At 54.4% G+C, this 25,954-nt stretch overlaps 1 protein-coding gene across 1 annotated transcript; it reads right to left on the bottom strand.

Annotated features, from left to right (window-relative positions):
• Positions 1-670: 670 nt before the first annotated feature.
• On the bottom strand, positions 671-24,477 carry Tmem94 (transmembrane protein 94). The gene is made up of 31 exons (XM_051159048.1): positions 24,174-24,477; positions 17,334-17,453; positions 16,966-17,093; positions 16,671-16,807; positions 14,909-15,111; positions 14,298-14,449; positions 13,894-13,996; positions 13,667-13,753; positions 13,341-13,457; positions 13,050-13,106; positions 12,645-12,749; positions 12,342-12,506; positions 11,726-11,935; positions 10,764-11,079; positions 10,158-10,331; positions 6,379-6,481; positions 6,068-6,285; positions 5,215-5,396; positions 5,003-5,141; positions 4,639-4,754; positions 4,393-4,492; positions 3,968-4,076; positions 3,587-3,776; positions 3,248-3,325; positions 2,938-3,023; positions 2,600-2,681; positions 2,182-2,330; positions 2,011-2,105; positions 1,812-1,905; positions 1,507-1,677; positions 671-1,243 (listed from the first exon to the last, which is right to left on the bottom strand). Exons 1-31 carry the CDS (start codon positions 24,225-24,227, stop codon positions 1,171-1,173), a joined length of 4,113 nt encoding a protein of 1,370 aa, XP_051015005.1. The 5' UTR covers positions 24,228-24,477; the 3' UTR covers positions 671-1,170.
• Positions 24,478-25,954: the final 1,477 nt, after the last annotated feature.

Raw genomic sequence — 25,954 nt, 5'->3', positions numbered from 1 at the left:
TGCTCGGCCAGTCCCCTCCATGCAAGTGTACATAGGAGATGTAAATACACTGCACAGGTGTGCCTTCCTGCCAGTGGCTGTGGCCTTGCCTTCTGCCCCTGTCTGGCCATCCCACACAGGAGGCAGTGCTGGCCAGGGTCAGGGGTAGTGAGATTAACACATCCCCAATGCCCAACCTTTTACAACTGTACATAATATTTTTCAAGCAGAGAGAAATGCATATATTTTAAATGGAATTTATTCTATCTATTAACTGCCTGAGAGGCTGCAGTAGGGGAAGGCCTTCAGACCGCAGAAGAACCCTCTACCCACCTCCTGCTGGAGGACCCGGATGGTCTGGGCCCAGGCTCTGTAACTATTAACCTCTTCCCCTAACTAACACCAATGAAAGTGTCATTCCATGTGATTGGGCTGTGTTTGCATCTGTGCCGCAGACCTTCAAATCCAGGGATACATACCCCTTCGCCCAGACCTGGGGGCACTCAGCACTGGTGGGGCGGGGGTGGGGGGCGCGCTTTCATGGCTGTTTCATGGATTCACCACAGGCTTTTCTTAAGCAATTTACAATTTTAATATAAACCAGTTGACATTGGTTCCCCAAAGGCTCATTTTCCAGTAAAAAAAAAAAAAAAAAAAAAAAAAAAAAAGTAAAAAAAGTCTCCCAGAACAAGGACAGGGCCACACGGAGATGGACTGGGTCCTCCACGGATGACTTATGGCCAACTGACACGGGCTTCAGAGTGAGGTGGGCCCTTGCCCGGGAAGACGGGTATGGGGCAGTCACTGCTTCTCCAACAAAGACTGAGGCTGCCGAAGATGCAAGACCAAGAGGGTGTCGAAAGAGGGGAACCTTAAGAGAGGCAACTCATGGGGGAGGGGGCTAGGGTCCCTTTACCAAGGGCCTGAGGTCATACATTCAAGAGTGCCCCTGGCAAGTCCAGGGAAGAGCCAAGGCAGTCTTGTCAAACCATGGCTACAACCCCTCGGCTTCATCACGAAGAACCCCAGAGTCAGGAAGAGACCAGGGTCTTCAGTAACCAGAGCTGAGCCTCCAATGCCACGAGGCACAAAAACAAACCCTGAAGCATTCATGACACCAACTTCCCAGACTCAGGAGTAGGTCTGGCTCCCCCAGGAACCAGGGCGACTGTGGGCACCATGGCCAGTGGCTCAGAAGGGAGAGTTCATGCCCAGCTTAGTCTCAAACTGCAGCTTCTGTCGCTTCTGGTAGCGGACACGGACCCTGGTAAAACAGATTAAAATACAGTTGACAACTTGACCCGGTGGCTCAGGCCTGTAATTCTAGCTACTTGGAGACTTAGGAGGGTTACAAGATCAGGACATCTAGGTTACTTAGTGAGACCCTGTCTCAAAAGTACAGAGTGCTAGGGCTATAGCCAGGGGTGGCATGCATTACAGGAGCTGGTGCAATCCAGTGCCAGGAAAGCAAACAGGCTGGCATAGACTGAGCAGGATGCCAACAAGAAGGTGGAGCTGCAAGCTCACCGAATCTCATGCAGCTTTACAATCTCATTGGTGACCACCACAAGGACCAGGGAAAGGCAGCCCAGGAGCCATGTCAGCAGGGGCACATCCTCTAGGCCAAAGTGGACACGGGTATCCCTGTGTGTCCATAACTGCAGGTCCACAACTGTCTGGACCACCTGACCTAGCAGCCTGTGGAAGGAAACAGCCCTGTGTGAAGCCAGAGTCACTTGCTTCCTTCACTACTTTCCCAGTACGATCAGTTGAAGGGGGCAGCCAGACCTGTCTTCCTCCCATCTGTGATCCCACCCCCCAACACTACTCACACCACAGGCACGGTCACCGCCCACCAGAGGTTTGTCAAGGGGCTCTTTCTCCACAGAGGCTTGGTGCGATGCACATGGGTGATGGAGATGAAGACTAGAAAGATTGGCCAATGGGGTGTCAAGGCTTCCCAAAGTCTTGCCTCCCACCTTGGGGCTTCCCCATTAGCCGTCAGCAGCCCCAGCGAGACAGAGTCCTCACCAGTGTGCAGGACAATCAGGGCGGCTGTGAGCTTCTGAGCCGACAGCAACCCGTTGGCGAACTCCTCAAACCAGGCTGGGGCTCTGTTGTCATTGCTGCAGAGGGAGACGAAGGCTCAGCCTCCTGAGGGCCGACAGGAGGACAGGACGGTGAGGGGAGACCTAGACTCACCTGCAAAGCATGATTGATGAGCAGTTGGTGAGGTTGCGGGCCCGGGCGCTGTCACAGAAGCTCTGCAGGGTGAAGCCAAAGCAGACGAGGCACGAGCTGATGGTAAGGCTGAACTTGAGCAGGAAGCAGAGTAGGAAGTAGTGCTGAGTCTGTGGCATGAGGAAGGACAGTCATTTCCACGGTGGGTGGCCTTTCTGCAGGCTCCAAGGCAAGCTTGGCACCTGCTCATCTTTTCTACGTGTTTAGCAAACTCTCAGCAAATGACCGTCCCTTGGGGGATAAGGACCAGGGGCCACATTCATTTTCAGTTTTGGCCACCACCTCTCTGCCAGATCCCTGACCTCTGCAGAGCCTTCCAGGTGAGGCCTACCCCCAGCTCGTCTGAGAAACCCCGGTAATCAGGGTCTGCCTTGCTTACCTTCTTAGGAATGGACTGAAGGTTTTTGCCTGTTGCCATAGACATGATGGAGCTATGTGGTGGCTTCCCCAAAAGAGAGATGCTGAAATTAAGTGAGGGTAAAGGGACAGTGGTTACTACTGTCTCCCAACTCTCTGAGGGAGCACCTATGGGGAATCTTGGGAGTGAGGTCAAGTCCAGTAGTGAGATGGAGTTGAGACAAAGGGCCTTGTCTCAGGGTCCCCTTGCACCAGAGATGAGCCCTAAGGCATGCTGCCAGAAAACTCTGGGCCCCTTGGGATGCCCACTGACACCCCCACCCCACTAGCTGGGCACAGAGGGGCTTCAAGGCCTCTCACCTGAGCAGAGGGTAACAAAAGCAGGACAGCCATAAGATGTCTGTGGTACTCAGGAGTGGTGGCAGCTGGACCAGACAAGAAAGGAACTAAACCAGGAAAGAAAGCATCACCAGATGTGTAGACCCTGAGGCTACCTTGTCCTTGCCCGACAGACTTAACCCTGATGACCAAGGAAGAGAGAACACTACTACCAGTGGGATCATCTCTAAAGCTGAGTACACAGAGGGACTTGTGACTATACTGCACCTCTGACTCCTCAGACTGTCCCTTCCTTACAAAGGGGACAATGCCTGTCCAGGCCCTGACTTACCTGAATGATCACAAGGGTCAGCTGGCACTGCAACAGGAAGAGGAAGCACTTACGGATGCCATAGGTAGCATGCCGAGCCTAAGGACCAAGAGGGACAGATTATAATCCAGGAGCGCCGGGCCGCTCTCGGGCCACGTGCCTCTGATGCTCCTGCAAGGAAGGAGCAGAGACCGATTCAACTGCCTTGGGGAGCTTCAATTGTTTCTCCCACAGGCCAGGAAGCCAGAGAGCATGAGCCTAGAGGGCCCAGGACTATCATGTGTTGCAGCTCTGCCTTCAGGGCTACCCTAGAGGGCCTGTGCGCCCCCCCCAACCCCCCAATGCTTATCTGAGACCCACCTGCTCAATGAGCCGGATGATGCTGATGGTCTCTTCCTGGCGAAAGGTCAGGGAGCAAGGCAAGCTGTTGAGTTGCCCTGAGAGCTGCAGGGGAGAAAGGCCATCCGAGGCCTGGGCCATGGTGGTGCTGGTGGCATAGCCAAAGGTCTCCCAGGAGCAGCGGGATGGGTACAGGGGATCCAGGGCAATGCTGCTCCATAAAGGGAAAATCCACCGTGACTACACACAGCTGTCTACCACAAGGTTGGAGCATCCCATCCCTCTACTAGCAGGCGCGGCCCCTGGGTCCGAGCCAAGGCAAGGCCCCAGCTACATGCTGGCCTGTCCACCCAGGGTCTGAGAAGCAGAGATTGGCCCACAGTCCCAGTGTCTGCCCCTGACCTGACATCACTCTGGAGGAAGAGGCAGCTGTTCCGCAGATTGGCAGAGCTGCCCAGGCAGCAGGTCACCTCCCCATTCTCCTGCATGATCTTTATCATCTCACACATGGCTGTGGGCAGGTGAGAGTCACCAGATTCAGCAAGTGGAGCCCCGTGCAGGTGACCAGCAGAAGCCACGGGCCAAAAGCACAGGGAGCAATGGCGAGTAGACCCTCTTTGGAGCAACCCCACCCAGCAGCATGACCACATGGACACTCACTCACCTCAGGCTCCCTGAGATGCCCACAGTATCATCCCACTGGACCCCAGCCAGTCCCTGCCCCAGCCCAGATTTTTCCACTCTTGGCTTAGAAAATTCTCATCCCCTCTGAGCTACAATGGTGGCCACCCCTTGCCAGGCTCAGGAGGAGGGGCCACAGCACTCACTCTCAGGGGTACAGTCAGTGAAGAGGGGCACCAATAGCGGTACATTGTCAATGTTCTGCAGGTGGGGCCGCACCTGGTGGATGCCACGGGGCAGCTTGGCCTGGAGGAAGCAGAGCTGCCAGTAGTCTCAGGACAGGGAGCAGAGGATCACCACCCCTCCTGCCTACTACTCTCCCCCGCCCCCCCATTCTCTTCCTGAATCAGTTCTGTGGCCACTTCAGGGGCATAGGATATATCCCGTCATACCCGGTTGCAGTCCTCCAGGAAGCTGGGGATGTCACTGTCCGTGGGCTGGAAGCTGATGAGGTCTGAGTGACCTTCTTCCTCTAGGAGGAGCAGCCCTTCTGCATCATCTCGGGACACTGTAGGGACGAAAGCCTGTCCTCACCCTGAGCCAGCCTGCTGGAAGGCTAAGTCACACCCTGCAAACCATACACAACCTCTTCCTCTAGGTCTCCACTTTTAACAGTTACTGGCTACAGGGACACTGGGGCTATCTCCGGACGGGGTGTGATACAGGAGGGAGCGATCTAAGATTCTCCTAGCTGTACCTCCCAAGAAGGGGATCTTTCCACACTCCTCCATCCCCGCCACAAGCCTTTGCCCTCACCCTGATTCAGGTCATCATGGAGAGAGCCTGCATGGCTGGGGCTGGAGGGAGGGATCTCAGAGCCGGGCATGTCACCGTTGGGCGTGAGGGAGATGTGGCAGTTCCAGCCTGTCTCCAGGCCCATCTTTTCTGCAAACACCTGTGAAAGGCAGATGGTGATGAGCAGAAGGGCCCAGAAAGATCAGGGGGACAAACAGGAAGGTTCTCCCCACCTTGCTCCTGAGCTCATCCTCCAAAGAGAAGTAGACAAAGCGGATACAGGCGTTGACCAGCCCATCGATGAGGCGCACGATGTCCAGCCGGGCCTGGTACTGGGAGGACACCATGCCCATGAAGATCTGACCGCTCAGAGCCTGCATGCAGTCTTCCTTCTCCAGCACCTCCCCGATCCCTTCTTCAGGCAGGCACAAGACACAAAAGCCAGCCGGCATGTGGCAAGACAACCAGGACACAGTCCAGTCAGGACATGGAGGAACCAGCAGATTCCAGGAGGCAGCCCAGGGCCACACACATAGAGGCCACACCCAAATCAATGAGCGTAAGGGCCCCAGGGGACCACACACATACACGCAGCCACACAGGTGCACACAGGGCCAACACACATAAGAGAAAAGACAATGAGAGACACCCATCAGTGAGGTGACCGTACTGGGAAGGTAGGCTGTCCGTGGCTCAGCGCCTGCCCAGCCTGGCTCTAGGCTAGGGGGCTGGTCCACCCTTAGCACATAGTCTCCTAGGCTTGGGGGTGGAAGGCAGAGTCTGTCCCTCTGTTCTAACTAGTGTAATGCTTTACGAACCCACCATTTTACAGCTTTCTTAGAAACACTTTTACATCCATTAATCCTCTCAGACACAAGAAAGCCATGAGGAAGGAAGGGGGAGGAGGCATGTAGTTGCAGATGAGGAGAAACTGAAGGGTTTCCCCATGTCATGAGCTGCTGAATGCCACACTGGCACCACAGTTCCTATGGTCTGCCAGTGGCACTGGCTGCTGAGTGATGCCATGGCCCTGTGAAGCCCCAGGGTGCCCCATGCCACTCGCACTGAGGTAGAGGCTCACGGTACCGTCAGAGCTCCAGCTGCTGCGGCGGGGGTTTGGCTTGACGGGGACAGCGCTAGGCAGCTCACACACTGTGAAGATGCTGTTCTGGCCAGGCACCTGCACCAGCTCGATGCACTTGCCATTGAGCTGAGAGGACAGGGTGCAAGTCATGGGCTTGTAGGCAAAGGCGGAGCAATAACCAGATAGGCAGGCTCGCTGGTAGAAATCCAGCACTTTCTTTCTGTCAGAGAAGCGGGGAAGGAGTTAAGACAAGTGGTCTTGAGATACCCGTGACCATTAGACAGGCAAGCAGACCAGCAAAGCCCTCACTCACCTGTCAGAACCCGAAAGGGGGTAGATGTCAGCACCGTCCCAGAAGTCTGTGCAAGCCTCCAAGACCACATCAGCAGTGCCATGAGACAGCATCTGCTCTGTGCCTGGGGTGGGGAAAAGAGACCACACCATGAGGCCACAAACCAGCCCTGCTTTACTCTGTCTGACCTAGAACACTACAGTCCTTACAGATGGTGTCAAGGCATTCCTGATAGACAAAAAGCCCTCCTTTCAGACCTCCTGGTCAGTAAGCCACTGTGGAATGCCACTAGACTAGTCATGTCAGCACTGGAATCCATATCCTCTGGAGAATGCCATTCTCCGTGACTCTGGTCTCTGAGCCCCGTCCCTGCCACATCAAGGACTTGGGGAATTGTCCAGCATTCACTTGACTTATCCTCCCACCCTTGAAATCATGGGATGGGCTGTAGTCTCCTGCCCCTGAAATCATGGGATGGGCTGTAGTCTCCTGCCCCTGAAATCATGGGATGGGCTGTAGTCTCCTGCCCCTGAAATCATGGCATGGGCTGTAGTCTCCTGCCCCTGAAATCATGGGATGGGCTGTAGTCTCCTGCCCCTGAAATCATGGGATGGGCTGTAGTCTCCTGCCCCTGAAATCACAGGATGGGCTGTAGTCTCCTGCCCCTGAAATCACAGGATGGGCTGTAGTCTCCTGCCCCTGAAATCATGGGATGGGCTGTAGTCTCCTGCCCCTGAAATCATGGGATGGGCTGTAGTCTCCTGCCCCTGAAATCACGGGATGGCTGTAGTCTCCTGCCCTGAAATCACAGGATGGGCTGTAGTCTCCTGCCCCTGAAATCATGGGATGGACTGTAGTCTCCTGCCCCTGAAATCCACGGGATGGGCTGTAGTCTCCTGCCCCTGAAATCACAGGATGGGCTGTAGTCTCCTGCCCCTGAAATCATGGGATGGGCTGTAGTCTCCTGCCCCTGAAATCACGGGATGGGCTGTAGTCTCCTTCCCCCTGCCCCTGAAATCATGGTATGGGCTGTAGTCTCCTGCCCCTGAAATCATGGGATGGGACTGTAGTCTCCTGCCCCTGAAATCATGGGATGGACTGTAGTCTCCCTGCCCCTGAAATCATGGATGGGCCGTAGTCTCCTGCCCCTGAAATCAGGGATGGGCTGTAGTCTCCTGCCCCTGAAATCATGGGATGGGCTGTAGTCTCCTGCCCTGAAATCAATGGGATGGCTGTAGTCTCCTGCCCCTGAAATCACAGGATGGGCTGTAGTCTCCTGCCCCTGAAATCACGGGATGGGCTGTAGTCTCCTGCCCCTGAAATCACGGGATGGGCTGTAGTCTCCTGCCCCTGAAATCACAGGATGGGCTGTAGTCTCCTGCCCCTGAAATCATGGGATGGGCTGTAGTCTCCTGCCCCTGAAATCACAGGATGGGCTGTAGTCTCCTGCCCCTGAAATCACAGGATGGGCTGTAGTCTCCTGCCCCTGAAATCACGGGATGGGCTGTAGTCTCCTGCCCTGAAATCATGGGATGGGCTGTAGTCTCCTGTCCCTGAAATCACAGGATGGGCTGTAGTCTCCTGCCCCTGAAATCACGGGATGGGCTGTAGTCTCCTGCCCCTGAAATCATGGGATGGACTGTAGTCTCCTGCCCCTGAAATCACGGGATGGACTGTAGTCTCCTGCCCCTGAAATCACAGGATGGGCTGTAGTCTCCTGCCCCTGAAATCACGGGATGGCTGTAGTCCTCCTGCCCCTGAAATCACAGGATGGGCTGTAGTCTCCTGCCCCTGAAATCATGGGATGGGCTGTAGTCTCCTGCCCCTGAAATCATGGGATGGGCTGTAGTCTCCTGCCCCTGAAATCACGGGATGGGCTGTAGTCTCCTGCCCCTGAATCACAGGATGGGCTGTAGTCTCCTGCCCCTGAAATCATGGGATGGACTGTAGTCTCCTGCCCCTGAAATCACAGGATGGGCTGTAGTCTCCTGCCCCTGAAATCACGGGATGGGCTGTAGTCTCCTGCCCCTGAAATCACAGGATGGGCTGTAGTCTCCTGCCCCTGAAATCACAGGATGGGCTGTAGTCTCCTGCCCCTGAAATCACAGGATGGGCTGTAGTCTCCTGCCCCTGAAATCACGGGATGGGCTGTAGTCTCCTGCCCCTGAAATCACGGGATGGGCTGTAGTCTCCTGCCCCTGAAATCACGGGATGGGCTGTAGTCTCCTGCCCCTGAAATCATGGGATGGACTGTAGTCTCCTGCCCCTGAAATCATGGGATGGGCTGTAGTCTCCTGCCCCTGAAATCACAGGATGGGCTGTAGTCTCCTGCCCCTGAAATCACAGGATGGGCTGTAGTCTCCTGCCCCTGAAATCACGGGATGGGCTGTAGTCTCCTGCCCCTGAAATCATGGGATGGGCTGTAGTCTCCTGTCCCTGAAATCACAGGATGGGCTGTAGTCTCCTGCCCCTGAAATCACGGGATGGGCTGTAGTCTCCTGCCCCTGAAATCACAGGATGGGCTGTAGTCTCCTGCCCCTGAAATCACGGGATGGGCTGTAGTCTCCTGCCCCTGAAATCACAGGATGGGCTGTAGTCTCCTGCCCCTGAAATCATGGGATGGGCTGTAGTCTCCTGCCCCTGAAATCATGGGATGGGCTGTAGTCTCCTGCCCCTGAAATCACGGGATGGACTGTAGTCTCCTGCCCCTGAAATCACAGGATGGGCTGTAGTCTCCTGCCCCTGAAATCACGGGATGGGCTGTAGTCTCCTGCCCCTGAAATCACAGGATGGGCTGTAGTCTCCTGCCCCTGAAATCATGGGATGGGCTGTAGTCTCCTGCCCCTGAAATCACGGGATGGGCTGTAGTCTCCTGCCCCTGAAATCATGGGATGGGCTGTAGTCTCCTGCCCCTGAAATCACAGGATGGGCTGTAGTCTCCTGCCCCTGAAATCATGGGATGGACTGTAGTCTCCTGCCCCTGAAATCACAGGATGGGCTGTAGTCTCCTGCCCCTGAAATCATGGGATGGGCTGTAGTCTCCTGCCCCTGAAATCACGGGATGGGCTGTAGTCTCCTGCCCCTGAAATCACGGGATGGACTGTAGTCTCCTGCCCCTGAAATCACAGGATGGGCTGTAGTCTCCTGCCCCTGAAATCACGGGATGGGCTGTAGTCTCCTGCCCCTGAAATCATGGGATGGGCTGTAGTCTCCTGCCCCTGAAATCATAGGATGGGCTGTAGTCTCCTGCCCCTGAAATCATGGGATGGGCTGTAGCCTCCTGCCCCTGAAATCATTGGATGGCTGTTGTATTGTGTCTCTGCCCCTAAATCAGTGGGCTGGCTGTTGTAGGTCTTCCTGCCCCTGAAATCATGGCATGGTCGTGTCAGTCTCCTTGGCCCCTGAAATCATGCATGGGCTGTAGTTCTTCCTGCCCCTTGAAATCATGGGATGGACTGTAGGTCTCCTGCCCCTGAATCATGGATGGGCTGTAGTCTCCTGCCCCTGAAATCATGGGATGTGGCTGTTAGCCCTCCGCCACCTTGAAATCATGGACTGGGCTTGTAGTCTCCTGGCCCCTAAAATCATGGGATGGGCTGTAGTCTCCTGCCCCTGAAATCATGGCATGGGGTCTAGGCTCCTGCCCCTGAAATCATGGCATGGGGTCTAGGCTCCTGCCCCTGAAATCATGGCATGGGGTCTAGGCTCCTGCCCCTGAAATCATGGGATGGGGTCTAGGCTCCTGCCCACCGAGCCTTGGGAGGTGTGTTTAGAAGCCCCTGAGCTGAAGTGAGGCTTACTGGTAGCAGTGTCTTTGATGAAAAGGCTGATCATGTGGCTGAGTGGGGGGCGCCGCTTGGTGACACAGGAGGGCCGCCCCAGTGATGTCTCCTTCACAGTCTCGGCACTGGGGAGGCGGTAGAGCGCCAGGTGGTTCTCCTGCTTGAAGAGCTCCTTGGCCCCTGGGGTGAAGCCTGTGAACAAGGACAGCACTTGGGGCCGTTGGAGTGGGGATGAGGCTCCCCGGCCACCTCACACTGTGGAACAGGCAGCCTGGCCAGCCCCAGCTTTTTTTATTTTTTTATTTTTTTCTTGGTTTTTCGAGACAGGGTTTCTCTGTGTAGCCTTGGCCATCCTGGACTCATTTTGTAGACCAGGCTGGCCTCGAACTCACAGCGATCCGCCTGCCTCTGCCTCCCGAGTGCTGGGATTAAAGGCGTGCGCCACCACGCCCGGCTTGCCCCAGCTATTTTTATACCCCAGCAACCATCTTTCCAGACTAAAAAGCTAAGGGTGGTCAATGTTTATGACGAATGAAAGCCATGCCGGGACAGTCAGTGCCAGGCCTGTTCTGAAAGGCCAACAGTCACTCAGAAGGCCCCGCCCACAGTGCCACAGTGCCATACCAATGAGGCGGGCCAGCTCGCAGAGGCCCCAGGGCACATGTACAGGCAGCACGGCACTGTGGCTCTCCTGCAGGGCGATGTTGCACAAGTGGTCGGAAAAGCGGCACAGACGCTCAGTGACACTGGCGTTACACAGGTTCAGGAGTACGTTGAGACCCAAGGGCTTGAGGGAGGTAAGATGTAACTGCCAGTTGGAGTCATCAAACTGGATGCATGAGGGGTTCTGCTGGTCTTGGGACAGGCTGAGCATCTCCAAGTGGTAGTCGCACACGAAGTCCTCAGCCTCATAGGGATCACCCTCCGTCCCAGGCTGGGCCTGGAGGAAAAGTGAGGGTAAGGGAAGCCCCAGGCTGGGAGGGGGTGAGGAAGGGCTCTGATACCCAAGCAGGCCCAGAACTAGCCCCACAAGAAAGCCCCCCACAAGAAAGCCCATCTTTCCAGGGAGGGTGCTAGTGGCCACACGCTCCTGTCTCTGCTGAGAGTCTCTCCCCATCCTCAGGCTTCTTGTCAGGGGCAGGGTGGGGCTGTGTGTGTGTGTGTGTGTGTGTGTGTGTGTGTGTGTGTGTGTGTGTGTGTACACACACACACACCAATTATTCTCTGGCTTTTTGGCTAAGTTCAAGAATAGGACGTACACCCAACAAGCCTGGCAGTGCCTACACAGGGAAGGCACAAGGGGCCTGTGCTAGCTAGGGAGCCTGTGTCTAACAGGGAGCCTTGATGCGTGTGTTTAGAAGATTCTAATTAGGGGGCTGAAAACCTGGGGAAATGCTGGATGAGACAAAGCCCCATCACAGAGGCGCCTTGGCTCGGACCCCAGGAGGTCACCCTGCCGACCAGGCCTGAGAAACACAGGAAGAAGGGCTGATTGCAACTCATGTGCTCTTCCGTCCCTTTGATAGGGGAGGCAGGGAGATCTGCGACAGAGAAGGTGGCTTCTCTACTCTGTCCCAACCTCTCACCTTGCTGGGCTCCTCCTCTCCACCTTCAGTGTCCCGACTGAAGCTCACACTGGAACCAGATGGGTGTTGGCTGCGGCCATGGACTTTGTGATGACAGGAGGGTTCTGAGGGCTTGGGACCGTCGCCAGGCCAGTCGCCACGCTCCTGCTCATTGGAAAGGTGCAGAGTATTGTTCAAGGAGCCAGCCAGGAGAGCATCTCGTTCATGGGGCTGAGGAGACAGGAGCACAGGTCTAGGACCAAAGTCCCAGGGCTCCCAAGCAGCAGGGAGGCGGGCAGTGCTGGAATTCTTACTGCCTTAGCCTTTGTTCTTTGTTGTTTGGGTTTGTGTTGTTGTTGTTTTGTTTGTTTGTTTTGTGAGACAGGGTTTCTCTGCGTAGCCCTGGCTATCCTAGAGCTCACTCTATAGACCAGGCTGGCCTCAAACTCAGAGATCCTCCTGCCTCTGCCTCCTCTGTGCTGGGATTAAAGCCATGCGCCACCATACCTAGCCACTTATCCTTCATCCTTAGTGCTCAGAAGAAGCTCCCAGGAAGCCTAAGCCCTTTCGCCCTCCCAAGGCCACAGGCAGCTCTGAAGCTAAGCAGCCAAGCTATCCGGGTAAGAGCTGGCCATACCTCCTCCTCTACCTCAGGATGGCAGAAGGAGCGGGTAGACAAGTCGTCTGTGAGGTCCTCGTGGCTGCTGTGAGGGGGTTCCACCTTCCCACTGAAGAAGAGCACAGTTTCTGGGCTGGGATTTGGCCATGATAGAATCCCCTGCTTGTCCACACAGCACAGCACCTGTACGAGGAGAAGCAGGATTAGAAAAAGACTCAGTATTACTCTGACTGCCCAGTGGCCACACAGACCAGATGAACCATCCAGACCCAGCCAGAAGGTGTAGTGCGCAGGGGCAGCCTCCCAGCAGAGCCTCCTCACCGTAACAGAGCCCAAGCTGTGTAGCAGACTGGCACTGTGGCTCAGTGTTGGTGATGTCCCCTGGATCACCCTCAGAAAGTGACCCCAGATGCAATGCAGCATTTCCTGGTAGGAGACAGACAGTCTGTGAGGATATTTGGGGTTTAGCCTTATTTCCCTCGAGACACCCTGTAGGGCCCAAATCAAGAAAAGTCCAGAGGGATGCTGGGAAGTGGGGTTCTAGGACAAGATACTGACATAGAATCAGGCCTAGGTCACGCCTAACACAGATGGGGTGGGGAGAACACCGCATGCTCAGCTGGAAGTTCAAGGCTTCAAACAGAATCATAGAAGTCTAGGAAGGAGGGCACAGCACTTCGTGCCTGCAGGGGCCTGGAGGAAAATCCATGTATCTCAGCAATTTACCTGAGAGGAGACAGCTTCAGTGTAGCTGCTCAGAGTATCCTCAGAGAACTTGGCCAACTGCAGAGACAGGGTGAACATCAGTGAGGAAAAACAAAGGCTCCTTATCGCTAAGCCCTCTGGTAAAGAGCACCAGGCAGTCCCAGCTCCCCACTGGTGGACCCACACCCGGGCCTGGCCTGGAACCTACCCGGAAACAGGAAGTACCTGAACCCATACAGAGCTTCCCAGGGCCTCGACATGCTAAAACCAAGGTGAAAGTGGACTTATGCCCCACTTCTTAGAACAACCTACCAGGGAGCTGGGTGAGGCCTTGCTCATCTGGGCCAGGACACGAGCTTCTCCACAGGCGGTAGCCAGGACCCAAAGGACTGGGAAGAGCAGAGGGAGGATGGGCAACATGCCATTCACCTGAGGGAGAGTGAAGCACCCAGGATCCTAAGGAGCTGCTGCCGCAAAGGGAAAAAGGGGAGGGATACCCTGCTGTGTAGCCATCCCCATCCCCTGGGGAGAAAGAGACACCTGTCCAGGGAGCTGGAAGGAAGGGGGGACAAAGGGGACAGTCTCGAGGATGCTTGGGCTGCGGAGAAGTGCAACAGGGAAGCAGGGCACATCCTTGCCTGCAGCTGGAGAAGGGTGTACTGCCAGGAAGTGACCCCGGGGGCACTGAACACGAAGCGCAGGGCATTGGTGATGAGGAAGCCAGCCTGCAGGGACAGGATGGGCACAGACTTAGTGCCGGCCCCTGGGGAGGCACTGAGCTGTAGGCCTTGCCTGTGCCATTCACACCACTGTTCACACCCCCCTCTCCATGTGCTCTCATCTGAGCTGGCAGCCCCTCACGCACCAGGACCACAGGCACAGCATAGTGAAGCATCACCGATTGTACTGTGAACCGTTCGTTGTCCAGAGCGGTGACGGGGCGGGATAGGGCTGTGTCCAGGCACCATCTGCAGAAAGAGGCAACCCTCAGTCTCTTGGGGGAAGACACTAGCCATTCACACATTGAAAGGGTTCTGGGCCTCTCTCCTGGACAAGATTTACCAAATACCTCCATGTCTTTGGTTCCTTAGTCAGCCTTGGCCCAGCCTGGACCACACAGTGCCCTGAGAGAGGGGATGTGACCACTGCCATAGGCATCCTCTCAGTGCAAGAGCTGAAGAGGGGGCCTACCGTCAGCAGGGCCAGGAATGGGTGAGGCTCCTTCCTAGTCACAGGAAACAGGCAGGAGGATGACAATAACAGTGTTACCTGATGTTGTCAATCACGGGTGTCTCCAGGACTCGGAAGAGGCGGTGTTGCTGGGGGTTCTGCGGCCCTTTCTTTACTTCTCCCCGAGGTGAGGGTGGTGGAGAGAAGGGCGGGAACAGGTCTCCAGGCTCCAGTACAATGTGCTCATCATCCTGCCAGCAGTGATGCAGAGGGAAAGGCTCCTTTAGAGTGCTTTGTGGTGGGTTTTACTGGCACGGGGCTGTTTCCTTTTGGTCTCCTGAGAGAGTCTCACTGTGTAGCAGCTCATGCTGCATGGGAACCCTCAAGCCTTCTGCCTCAGCCTCCACAGTGCCAGGATTACAAGTGTGCACCACCATGGTGGGCGACACCACTCTTCCTCAACACTGCCAGCTAAGTAGAAATAGCTCCCAGGGTTAGGGCCTCTCCACTAGCAATGAGCCTATTGGGGTGGCCCTTTGGGACCTGGGTTTCTAGGACTTAAGGATCCAGGAAAAGAAAGAGCAACAGGAGGAGGAGGAGGTTCTAGACCTGCCCAAGTATCCTTGTGAGCTCCCCAAGCTGCCCAGGAAGCCTCAAGATCTAGCGTAAGGACACCTAACTTTAGACACTCCTCCAGCTGTCCCCACTACCTTGATGCCCCGCAGGGAGGCGAAGGACTCCTGGCCAGGCCTCAGGGCTATGATGTCTCCTTCTACCAACAGGCTAACTGGCAGGTTCACCAGGTGTCCATCTCTGTAAGCCCAGTGCAGGGACCAGGAAGGTGCGAAGGGCATGTGAAGGTCTGGATACATAGCGTTCGGCCACTTGATCTCTTTTCCATCCCTGAGAGCATCTAATGAAAACAGGAATGACAGCCCATTCCACACACGCAAATGTACCCCATGTTTCAACAATGCCTTCCCCAGACTCCTTCCCTAGTGCCACGTATATCAAGACCGATTCTGCCGAGCTTAGTGGCGCATGCCTGTAATCTCAGCACTCAGGAGGCAGAGGCAGGCGGATCTCCCTGAGTTTAAGAACAGCCTGGTCTAGAAAGAGAGTCCAGGACAGCCAGGCTACACAGAGAAACCCTGTCTCAAAAAAAAAAAAAAAAAAAAAAAAAAAAAAAAAAAAAAATTCCAGCACTGTGGGGAGGAAGTAAGGCAACAAGCCAGGCAACAAGAGATGGCTTCCAGGAAGAGGCAGCATGGGGCCCAGGCCAGGAAGAACAAGCAAGACTCTGTCAGTTAGAGACAAGGAAGGAGAAACAATCCAGGTTGAGATGAGCAGAAGACAGACACAAAGCAAGTCTGACACTGGCCTCTAGGGCAGAGGAGACCATAATGGGATGATGAACAGAAAAAGGAGAGGCTGAACAGGGCTGGAAGCCTGTGGCAGAAGCTCTCAGGAGCTGTGTGTGGCATCTAAGATGCCTGGAGCAGGGCTGGAGAGATGGCTCAGCAGTTAAGAGCACTCACTGTCTGATCCTCCAGAGGTCCTGAGTTCAATTCCCAGCAACTACATGGTGGCTCACAACCATCTATACCCTCTTCTGGCCTGTGGGTTTATATGCAGGCAGAGCACTGTATACATAATAATAAATACATAAAAAAAATGCCTGGAGTGGCAGGAGGGATCCCCTGTCACCTGTCAGGAGCCCTGGCTGGGTCTAGACTGTTTATCTGTTACCTGTGTGGCCAATGGTAAGCCTTTTTCTAATCCTGCCTCTCTCTCTACAGGGGATCCTACCCTTGTCAAGCCCTAGCCTGGGTGCTGTGCTCCTGGGCAAGAGACAGCTCACAGAACAGGGCCCACCTTTCTTCATTACCTTGTTACTTCCGGTACCAGGTACATGGTTATAACTAACTCAGCATTTCGGAATAAATAAATAAATAAATAAATCAGCAAATCAGCAGATTCTCAGTGAGCACTGATCTGCTTCAGAGAACAGCCTACAGAGCAGGAGCTGCAGCTCCTCTCACACTGTCACATGCCCCTGGGGCGCAGAAGCCACAGTCTTTCCAGAGCCCTGAGCTACAGTGGTGGGGGGGGGGGGGCTCAGTAAGCAATGGCTGGGCAGAATGTGGGCGGAGCCCTCCCCTTTAGGCACACTCCTCTACTTGAAAACCAACTGATCCTGATCGTCTTGGGGCCCCAGCTCCCCTGCTCAACCCTTCTAGTAGGCATCTTAGCTTCTCTTCCTCTGGGCCTGTACCAGCAGACAAGACAGATGTGGAAAAAACTCTCATCAAGGGACAGAGTGTTCTCAAGAGCCCACAGTGCCACCATTCACTGCCCGGTACCCACAGCTATCCTATAGGCCTCCCCATCCTGCTCAGAAGGACAGGACCCTTCTCTAAGTCCGTGTCACATCACATCCTTCCTCTGGCCTGGTCCAACCCTCCGTCTCACCTTGGATTTGGTCGATGATTCCCCAGAGCCTGCGCTCCACCTCCTGGCGCTTCAGCCGGTCTTGCCGCCCAATGAGGATCAGATTGAGAAGCAGCAACAGGAACAGCGCAGAGGCGTTCACCAGCTCCACTCCACGGCTGGTGTTGAGGGACACAGAGAAGAGCATGGCCTCCCAGCCAGGCCCACATCCCAAGATGCCCCATTCCTCTAGCTTGCTTCCTGTCCCCATCAGAGCCCTGAGATATCGTATCTAAGGCTTGGAATGGAGCTTACAGGAGTCGTGGTCCCTGCTTACCTCCCAGCTGGCTGGCCCCCACAGCAGCACAGCAGCAGCAGCACAGCCAGCAGCATGAGAGAGGCCCCCGGCCAGTGGAAACAGGAGCAGCGGTTATTAAGGTGCAGGAAGCTGCTTCTCCACGTCTCCTAAGGTGACACGACAGGCAGGCAAGTGAGTAACCCAGCTAGCCACAACCTACCGCCTATGCCTCGGGCCTGCCCGCATCTTCTGGCCACCTCCAGCAAGCGGAGTGGAGCATCACTGCCAGGAATGCGAGACTTCTGACTGCATGAAGTCTCAGCCGAGTCTTCCCTGTTCAGGAGACACGGCCTCCCTGCCTCTCTGCCTACCCAGCCATGCTCTGGCTACCCCTGAGGAAGCTTCACCTTCCACGTGCGGCCTTTCTTCCGTTCTTTGAGGTGTTTCTCCAATACAGCCTCCAACTGCTCCTTCAGGACACTGAGGGCCTTCCGGGTAGACAGGCCCAGAGCAGAGGGGGGCTCTCCCTGCAGGGAAGCACCAACAGTCAGAATCTCCCCAGGGCCCGCCCAGACCTACTCTTTGGTCACAGTCTTCTCTTCCTTCTCCTGACCCCCTACATTTCTTTTGTTGTTGTTGTTTGGTTTTTGTTTTGTTTTGTTTATTTTTTTTCGAGACAGGGTTTCTCTGTGTAGCCTTGGCTGTCCTAGACTCACTCTGTAGTCTAGGCTGGCCTCGAACTCACAAAGATTCGCCTGTCTCTGCTTCCCAAGTGCTGGGATTAAAGGTGTGTGCCACCACTCCCACCCCCGCCCCCCTATACTTCTTAAAGCCAAGTTAAAAATAAAAGCAAAAAACAGTGCTTTCAGTTAAGTCTCAAGCCCTGTGAAAAATGGTTAAGGAACCTATTTGAAATCAACGCAAATCTGGCTGCCAGATTCTCCCAGCATCCCTCAGCTCATACCTGTTACAGGGTCCTCCTGGCCTGCATACCCAACTCTCCAGCTCTTCCCTACATAATCCAACCGTTTTTTGGTTACCTGCCCCTTTTGTACTTTGCCCTCCTGGATGCTACACCTGGCTCCTCTCTCCTCTTCCCTCCCCTCTGCCCATCCTCACATGGCTCACAGTTCTGTCCACTCTGCACCCTCCCAGATGTCTGCCTCTGCCTATGCTCTCCCTTTCATCTACAATAAACTTTCTCCTCCACCACACCTAGGGGCAGTCACATCCTCTATTTTACTTCTCTTTTTCATTCACTTTGTCCACTCAGTCCACTCATTCAGCCCTTGCCCCGCTGAGCTGGGCGGCCTTCCTGCCCTGTTCAAACTTCCACCCCTCACCCCCATCTTACTTCAAGGGTCTTTCAGATCTCACAGACCAAAAGATACCTATTTCATTGTCATTGTTTGTTTGCTTGCTTGCTGGTTTTGTGTCTTGCTTTGTTTTGTTTTTGAGGCAAATCTTTCCATGTATTCCTGGCTGTCCTGGAACTGTAGATTAAGTTGGCCTTGAACTCACAGGGCCTCCTGAGTGCTAGGATTAAAGGTGTGCATCGCCATGCCCTGTGACGCCTATTTCTTTACCAGAGCTAACTCAGCACGTTAATTAACTGTTCCTGGGGAAGGCATTTAAGAAAATCCTAGGGCTGGTGATGACTTTGCTAATAAAGGTTTGAGCTGTTGAGCCTGAGGGCCTGAGTCCAAGCCCAGGACCTACATGGTAGGAGAGAAAAACCAACTACTGCAAGATGTCTAAGACCTATACACACACAAATAAATGTAGCAATTTTTTTAAATTAAGAAGAAAAAGATAGCCGGGCGTGGTGGCGCACACCTTTAATCCCAGCACTTGGGAGGCAGAGGCAGGCGGATCACTGTGAGTTCGAGGCTAGCCTGGTCTACAAAGCGAGTCTAGGACAGCCAAGGCTACACAGAGAAACCTTGTCTCAAAAAACAAAAAAAAAAAAAAAAAAAAGAAGAAGAAAAAATAGAGTCAGGTAGTGGTGGCACACACCTTTAACCCCAGCACTTGGGAAGCAGAGGCAAGCATATCTCTGTGAGTTGGAGGCCACAGAGTTCCAGGACATCCAGGGCTCCACAGAGAAACCCTGTCTTGAAAAAACAAAGAGCTATTTAAAAAAAAAGAAAAAGAGAAAACTACCACTTTTACCTTCTAATACCACACTATTTGTAACACTATAGCGTCAGGGAAAAGGCAACTAGAGGCTCTTTTTGTTTTGTTTTGTTGTTTTTGGTTTTTTCTTTTCTTTTTTTTTAATATATTTTATTAATTTATTCATATTACATCTCAATTGTTATCCCATCCCTTGTATCCTCCCATTCCTCCCTCCCTCCCATTTTCCCCTTACTCCCCTCCCCTATGACTGTGACTGAGGGGGTGTTTTTGGTTTTTTCGAGACAGAGTTTCTCTGTGTTGCCTTGGCTGTCCTGGACTCCCTTTGTAGACCAGGCTGGCCTCGAACTCATAGTGATCCACCTGCCTCTGCCTCCCGAGTGCTGGGGTTAAAAGTGTGCACCACCATGCCCAGCACAAGTAGCTGTTCTTAGGAAAATACTACACTGTGACTGTGCCACACTCCTCTGTCACCACAGCTGGCCCTGAGCATAGGAACTAGTCATGTTGAGGGACCTTACAGCCAGTCTGCTCTCTGTTGAGAACCACCCATTCCTGCTTCCTCTTTGTTTGTTTGTTTGTTTAGACAGGGTTCCTCTGTGTTAACAGCCCTGGCTGTCCTCGAGCCAGCCTCTGCCTTGAGTTCGGGGGTTACAGGTGTGTGCCACACGCACAGACATGTTTCCTCCTCCTTTGACTCCAACTATTCTTCCTCCTTTCACACCACTGCCCATCCTTGCCAGTTTCTGGGTGTTTCCAGAGAGATCCTGCCACAGTTTGGATTCACTTATGCGCTCTCAAGGCCTACATGTCACTTCCTGTTCCAGATGGAGGCCAGCCGCTTCTGCAGCATCCCAGGCAGAGAAAGAGTTCCTCAACAGCTGGCCCCTCACCTTTACATTTGTCTTAGAGTTGATTGACTGACGGTGACAAAGGACATCTTCCAGGAGTCAGTTCTCTCCTTCTATCGCATGGGTCGCAGGGACCTAGCTCGGGCACTTGATGGCTGGCACTTTTATGGGCTGGACCATCTCTCCAGCCTCCTCTCCTTTACTGTTAAAACCCACTCCACACCCAGGGATGGTGGTGGTAGTGGTGGCAGTGGAGTTCAAGGACAGCCAGGGCTACACAGAGAAGCTCTGTCTTAAACAACAACAATGACAAAACACTCCATCACACCCTTGTGCCCGCTGCGAGGCTTTGGGGACCTGTGGCCTGCCAGCCTGTTCCCTGTTCTTCTTCTGAGGTCCTTGCTCCTTCAGCTCATGTGTAAAGGCCTTTGAGTACTTCATAGCCAAAGATGTACTTGCTACCAGACAACTCTCACTTCCTCAAGATAGCTCAAATGTCATCTCCTGTGGGAGGGGCAATTCCTTAAAGCCCAGAGCTGCGCTTCAGATTTGTACTCTGACAGGACCAGGGCAGCCTGGCTTTCAGCCTGCACCGTATGGAACGAATTCTGGAGTCTGGCTTTCCTACTGTACCTTAAATTCCTTGAAACAGGTACTGAATTCTCCTATCTCCACAAGCTCTCCCCACTGAACCACAACATAGGGTACCACACACACAAGCTCGATGAACACCTGCTGAATGGATGTGAAAATGAATGACCACACAAGTAGTTTCTCCAACCCCGGTGACTCCTTAGCTAGCGATGTCAACACCAAGCCTGCATCAGTACCTGCAGCTTTCAAGGATGTGCCTGTCCAGGTACCACTCTGACCCCACTGCACCTAAACTTCTGGGATGAAGCAGAGGTTGGGGGTGGGGTGGGGTCCACTGGACAGTTCTACAGGTGCAAGTGTTAAGGCAACAAAGAGTAACGGGTCTTTCCCAGAGACCCCCTGAAGAGCTCCCATCAGGGCAAGTCTAAGCAAGAGCAGTAAGTCCTTAGACCAAGACACCTCAAGACTGTCTATGAGGATAAGGGCTGTGGAGGCTGCAGAGACCGCAGACCTGGCTGCCTGGACTCCTTGTCCCACCCCTCTATGCCAATGGCCCCATCTCTGCCCTCTGCAGGGACCTGTTCTGGCCTTGCCTAGTTGTCACTCTGACTACTCTTTCTTGACTGGTTCCAAAGGCACCCCTGGCTTTCTCTTTGCTCACTTGGCTTTGGCCCTGGGGAGGACACACACCTGCATGACTCCAAGGGGCTGCCAGGTCTGAGGGGCAGAGGCCCAGGGCCACGTACCATGAATTGTGGGTACACATGAATAAAGTCCCCACTTTTGCCTATCACTGGCTACCCCAAGAGTCTTAGCTTCTTTACCTAAATCTAGTAGCATCCTGGCCATCCAGAGCCCAGGGTCCTACACAAGCAAATGCTCAGCGCAGCTACAGTCTATCATGCAGTCTAATCTCATACAAGGCAGAAGCCTCCATGGGGGTCCTAGAGAAGAAAGACAAAGCACTGGCTGCAAAGGCCCCGCTGGGCCTGTGCCTCCCTGTCAAGGAAGGAAGAGGATCTGGGGCCAGTATAAGAAGCCCGGGACCCTAGCTCCTTCCCTCATACCACTCCTGCTCTCTTGGACTCAGTTCCTGGGATGGATAGGAGTCACAGGCCATACCAAACTCATCACGTGTAAAACAGTGGAGGGAGGGAGGACCCCAGGAAGAGATACGAGCTGCATGCCCAAGAGACTGGGACAAGGAAGGAGAAAGGACCCAGGCAGATTGCACAGGGCCGTAAGGTTATCAGGGAAGCTGCTGGACCTCAAGCTAGGACAGTATGCCCAGGAAGGCGCAGGCCCCAATAAGACTGAGAAAAACCTCGCAGGGGAAGCCAGAGAACTGGGAGGCACCTCTCCTCTAGTGGCCTGCAGACCACTCACTGGGTCCCCAGGCTACGAAGTGGCCATTCTGACACCTGCTATCTCCGTCTCTGCAGCCCCATGTCCAGGACTGCTCACCAATCATCACTTATCTCCCTCGCCCAGGTACTCTGCTCCCCTCCAGGTAAGGGAGGCATGGTTGGAGGGTGACAGGACGCCTCCAGAGCTGTCTGCACACATCTGCCCCCACATGTCATGTCTGGCCAGGGGCACCAACTCCAGACGGGGGATTAAAGACAGTAAAGAAGAGGGAAAATAAGCTATTCTGTAATTACATGCTGCCCAAAGGAAGTGCCTGCCCACACAGGCTGGCCCTGTGGTGAGGTGTGGCCTTTCTGAGCCAGCCTACTCTTCATAGGCTTCAGCTATGGTGATTCAACTGCTAAGCTTATCCTGCTCCCCTCTGTGGCAGAAGGGCAGGAGCTAAGGGTCAAATGTCTACTTCCCTCATTGTGTCTCAGCATTTCCCCACACGGCAAACGATCCAGAGCTAAGGAGCTCAGTGGAAAACTATCATACTTTCTGAAGGAAACGCAGAACTGGTTGGTAGGGAACAGGCAGAACCACCTTCTCAGCCCAGTGAGACGGGGCACTCCATGTTCCTGGGCACCCTGAAGAGGTTGCAGCAAGTTCCTGGTTTCTGAACATAAATACCCTAAGTCAAGGCAGGCTAAGGTCTACTTCTGTTTCTCTACTGAGGTGCAGAAGGGCGAGGAACAGCTTGATGAGCCTTAATGATTTCTCCTGCCTCTCTGACGCTAAAAACTCACACCTTTCTCTGCTACTGGCACCTCTAGACACATTCTTGGGACCAGAAGTGAGGCTTCCCCCACAGAGAGCCCAGGACAGACACTGAAGGTTTTCAGGCAGAACCAGCCTTTCCCACTATTGTTGGAGCTCACATTCAGCCAGAGCAAAGGGGGGACAGCTTGAGTCAGAAGGGCAGGGTTTTTTGTTTGGCTGGTTTGGTTTGTTGTTATTTGTTTGTTTTTTAGGGTCTCACTATGTAGCAAAGGCTGGCTTGGATTTCACTGTGTTGATCAGGCTAACCTCAAAGTCAGAGATCTGCCTGCCTCTGCCTCATAAGCACTGAGGTTTGCCCACCATGCTGGGAAAAAAGGAAATTGTGACTCAGGGGAGGGAGGCTGGATGTCATCACAAGCTGGGCTGGCTTTCTCCGTGTCGCCAGTAAAGAGGAGTACTAGCAGGACTTAGCATTCGTGGGGAACAATGAGGGCAAAATGACTGACAGATCAAAATCAGTAATCTAGTACTAAGCAGGAGCCCACCTCAGCAAGAAGCCCCCAGCACCTCGCCCGCAGCACCTGGCCCCCAGCACCTAGGCCCCAGCACCTGGCCCCCAGCACCTGGCCCGCAGCACCTGGCCCCCAGTACCTGGCCCCCAGCACCTAGGCCCCAGCACCTGGCCCCAGCACCTGGCCCCCAGCACCTGGCCCCCAGCACCTGGCCCGCAGCACCTGGCCCCCAGCACCTGGCCTGAGTCCCTGTAGAGTGCTGCTGAGGTTCTCTCCACACAGTAACTGGTCTTCCTACTCTACCTGTTTCAAAAGCAGCAAAATCACAGCTGTATATTCAGGAAGGCAGGTTACAAATTTAGACCAGGACTGGTGGTCTTGACAACAGACAGCCACCAGTTATAGTCAGTTGGATCCCTTCACCAGGTCACCTCATCACAGCCACTTTAACCGTGAGGAACCAGAGCTAAGTTCAGAACAAACCCAGGTCACTGAAATGTAGTCGGCCACTACCTGCCCCTCTGAGGTTGGCCGGGCACATCTGGACACATCTGCAGCCCAGTGCACCAGAGCAGAGCCGCTTTTTCTTTCTCATGCAGACCTCAGCACTTTTGCCCACCTTCAGCAGCCACCGAAAAGCAGAAGAAGCCATCCCAACCCTGACTCCGTTACCTCAGTGATACAGCAGAAAAAAAAAAAGCCCCCTTGCTATAGAGAAGTGACGGCATCCAGGCCCTGAGTTTTGTGACCTATATATGGAGCCCTAGGTCCTAAAATCCTTTTCTCCTCTGGGAAACTCAATCCCCAAAGCTGTTCTGGGTAACTTGAAAACCTGGCTGGCCGTTCCAAGGCATGCTAACTTTCTGGCCCTGGGTCCAAAGACCCGGTTGCCTCAGGCTCATTCCAGCTGCCTTCTGTTCTGCAGCATCTCCAGGACTCCATTGGCAACCACAACCCAGAGACGCCCTCCTAGGCAGGGAAGAAGGCACTGTCAGAACTCTAAAAGTCAAGCCGCTCTACTCACCATGCTGTGCTTGCCCTGGTGGGGTATCCATAGCTCTGCCTGCTTGAAGAGCATGAGGCAGGGCCTGAAGGATAAGCAGTCAGGTGTGGCAGCTCCCAACACCACCCTCAAGGATAGCGGGAGAAGAGGAAGAGAACGAGAGAGTGACGAGAGAGAGGCTGTGTGTGTGAGAGAGGTGAGGGGAGAGTCCAGACCCTGTGTGAGCGAGAGAGGCCGGTGCTGCAGAGAATTGGGCGCAGCAGAGCAGAGCAGAGCTGAGCCTATTTCCAGTCACGCTGCAGACTCAGGGAGGGAGGAGGAGGCAGCAGCAGGCAGCAGCAGCAGCCCTGAGAGGGAGGGAGGCAGAGAGGGAGGGAGAGGAGTGAGAGAGAGAGTGAGAGAGAGAGAGAGAGAGAGAGAGAGAGAGAGAGGGAGAGGGAGAGGGAGAGGGAGAGGGAGAGAGAGGAAGCAGGAAGGTGAAGAAAGAAGAGTTGAGAAGCAAAAGTTGATCCACAATTTGCCAGATGCCCAAGCAATGTCCCTTCAGAGAAGGCCAATGTAGGGTGAGCACAGAGGCAAGATGCAGCTAGAAGGCATCCAGATGGACAGAGGGACATTTGGACAGAAGAAAGACACTGTCAAGGGCGGGCACCCAGGAGTACCCCGGGGGACACAAACACTGGCTTTCTTCCCAGACTACCTGTCCTCTGCCCCTGGTCGCTGGGCGAAGTTGGGGGCCCCACTGTGACTGGGGTCATCACCCAGCAGAGTTCCCTGCCAGCCCAGCCAACGGCAGTTTTCCACAGGGAGAGCTGCAGGAAGGAGGGAGAGGACCGGTGCCTTATTAATAGCAGCACATCCTGCCTGGAGGATATGGGGGGGGGGGGAGTGAGGATGGGGGGTTGACCAGCAGGGATTCCAGCAGGGACTTCCAGGAGGCCCAGGAGTCTGATGGGAGGGAGAGGGCGAGGCCCCAGCTAAAAGGGTTCTCAGGATTCCAGCACCTTCCTTCCAGGTGGCATGGTGATCCTGTAAGCTGCTTATCCACGAAGGGAGGGGCAGCATTTAGACACACCAGGGACCTGGGATGCCTGGGGACACCTGGATCTTTTTTTCTTTATTTGACTGTTTTGTTTGTTTGAGACAGAGTCTCTCTATATGGCTCTGGCTGCCTTGAAACTCATTATGTATGGAGACCAGGTTGGCCTCAGACTCAAGTGACCTGCCTGCCTTTGTGTTCTGAGTGCTGAGGTTAAAGGCGTGTACCACCAAGCCCAGACACTAGCAAAAACAGGACCTGGGTGACGAGGGCTCTAAAAGCATGGTTCTGGGCACCTGACATAAAGGCAGTCAGCACAGGCACTTGGGTAAGGGAAGAGGTCAGGCACTGGGAGGGCACTGGACATTCCTCTGCTAATGGACAGGCCATCTGCAATATGAAGATACAAGAGCCCAGGGAGTGAGAGCAGCCTAATGGGTCCCTTGGCTGGAGAGCAGGCTGGAGGCTCAGCGCCTATCTCCAGGGCCCTCTGTCTCCAAGACTACACCCTCTCCAGCTGCTGGAAGGGAAGAGAGCCTCCCGGCACAGGCCAGCCTCTCCCCTCCCCCTAGTTGGCCTGTGTACCTCCCTGTGGGGCCCCAGCCAAACAGTTGAATGGGGACAGAAAGGAGGGGCTGGGAGTCCAGAGGTTAAGGACAGGAAGTCTTTGCTGGGAGCAGGAAAGAGGGAAGGGCGGCGTCAGCTTCTGTGCCAGGCTCTGTAAGGACTATCAGCTGTAGCCACTGAGAAAGACTCCGGTCCC

Source organism: Acomys russatus, chromosome 16 (genome assembly GCF_903995435.1).
Source record: "Acomys russatus chromosome 16, mAcoRus1.1, whole genome shotgun sequence".
Classification (NCBI taxonomy): domain Eukaryota; kingdom Metazoa; phylum Chordata; class Mammalia; order Rodentia; family Muridae; genus Acomys; species Acomys russatus.
This window is presented reverse-complemented; position numbering and strand designations above follow the sequence as displayed.

Coding starts and splice junctions, on each gene's coding strand:
- Tmem94 (XM_051159048.1), bottom strand. CDS start 24,227: ATGCTCTTCAAGCAGGCAGAGCTATGGATACCCCACCAGGGCAAGCAC. Junction 6,286..6,378: donor CCCCTTTCGGGTTCTGACAG/GTGAGTGAGGGC, acceptor CTTCTCTGACAG/AAAGAAAGTGCTGGATTTCT. Junction 3,777..3,967: donor TTCCTCCAGAGTGATGTCAG/GTCAGGGGCAGA, acceptor TTTATGGAGCAG/CATTGCCCTGGATCCCCTGT.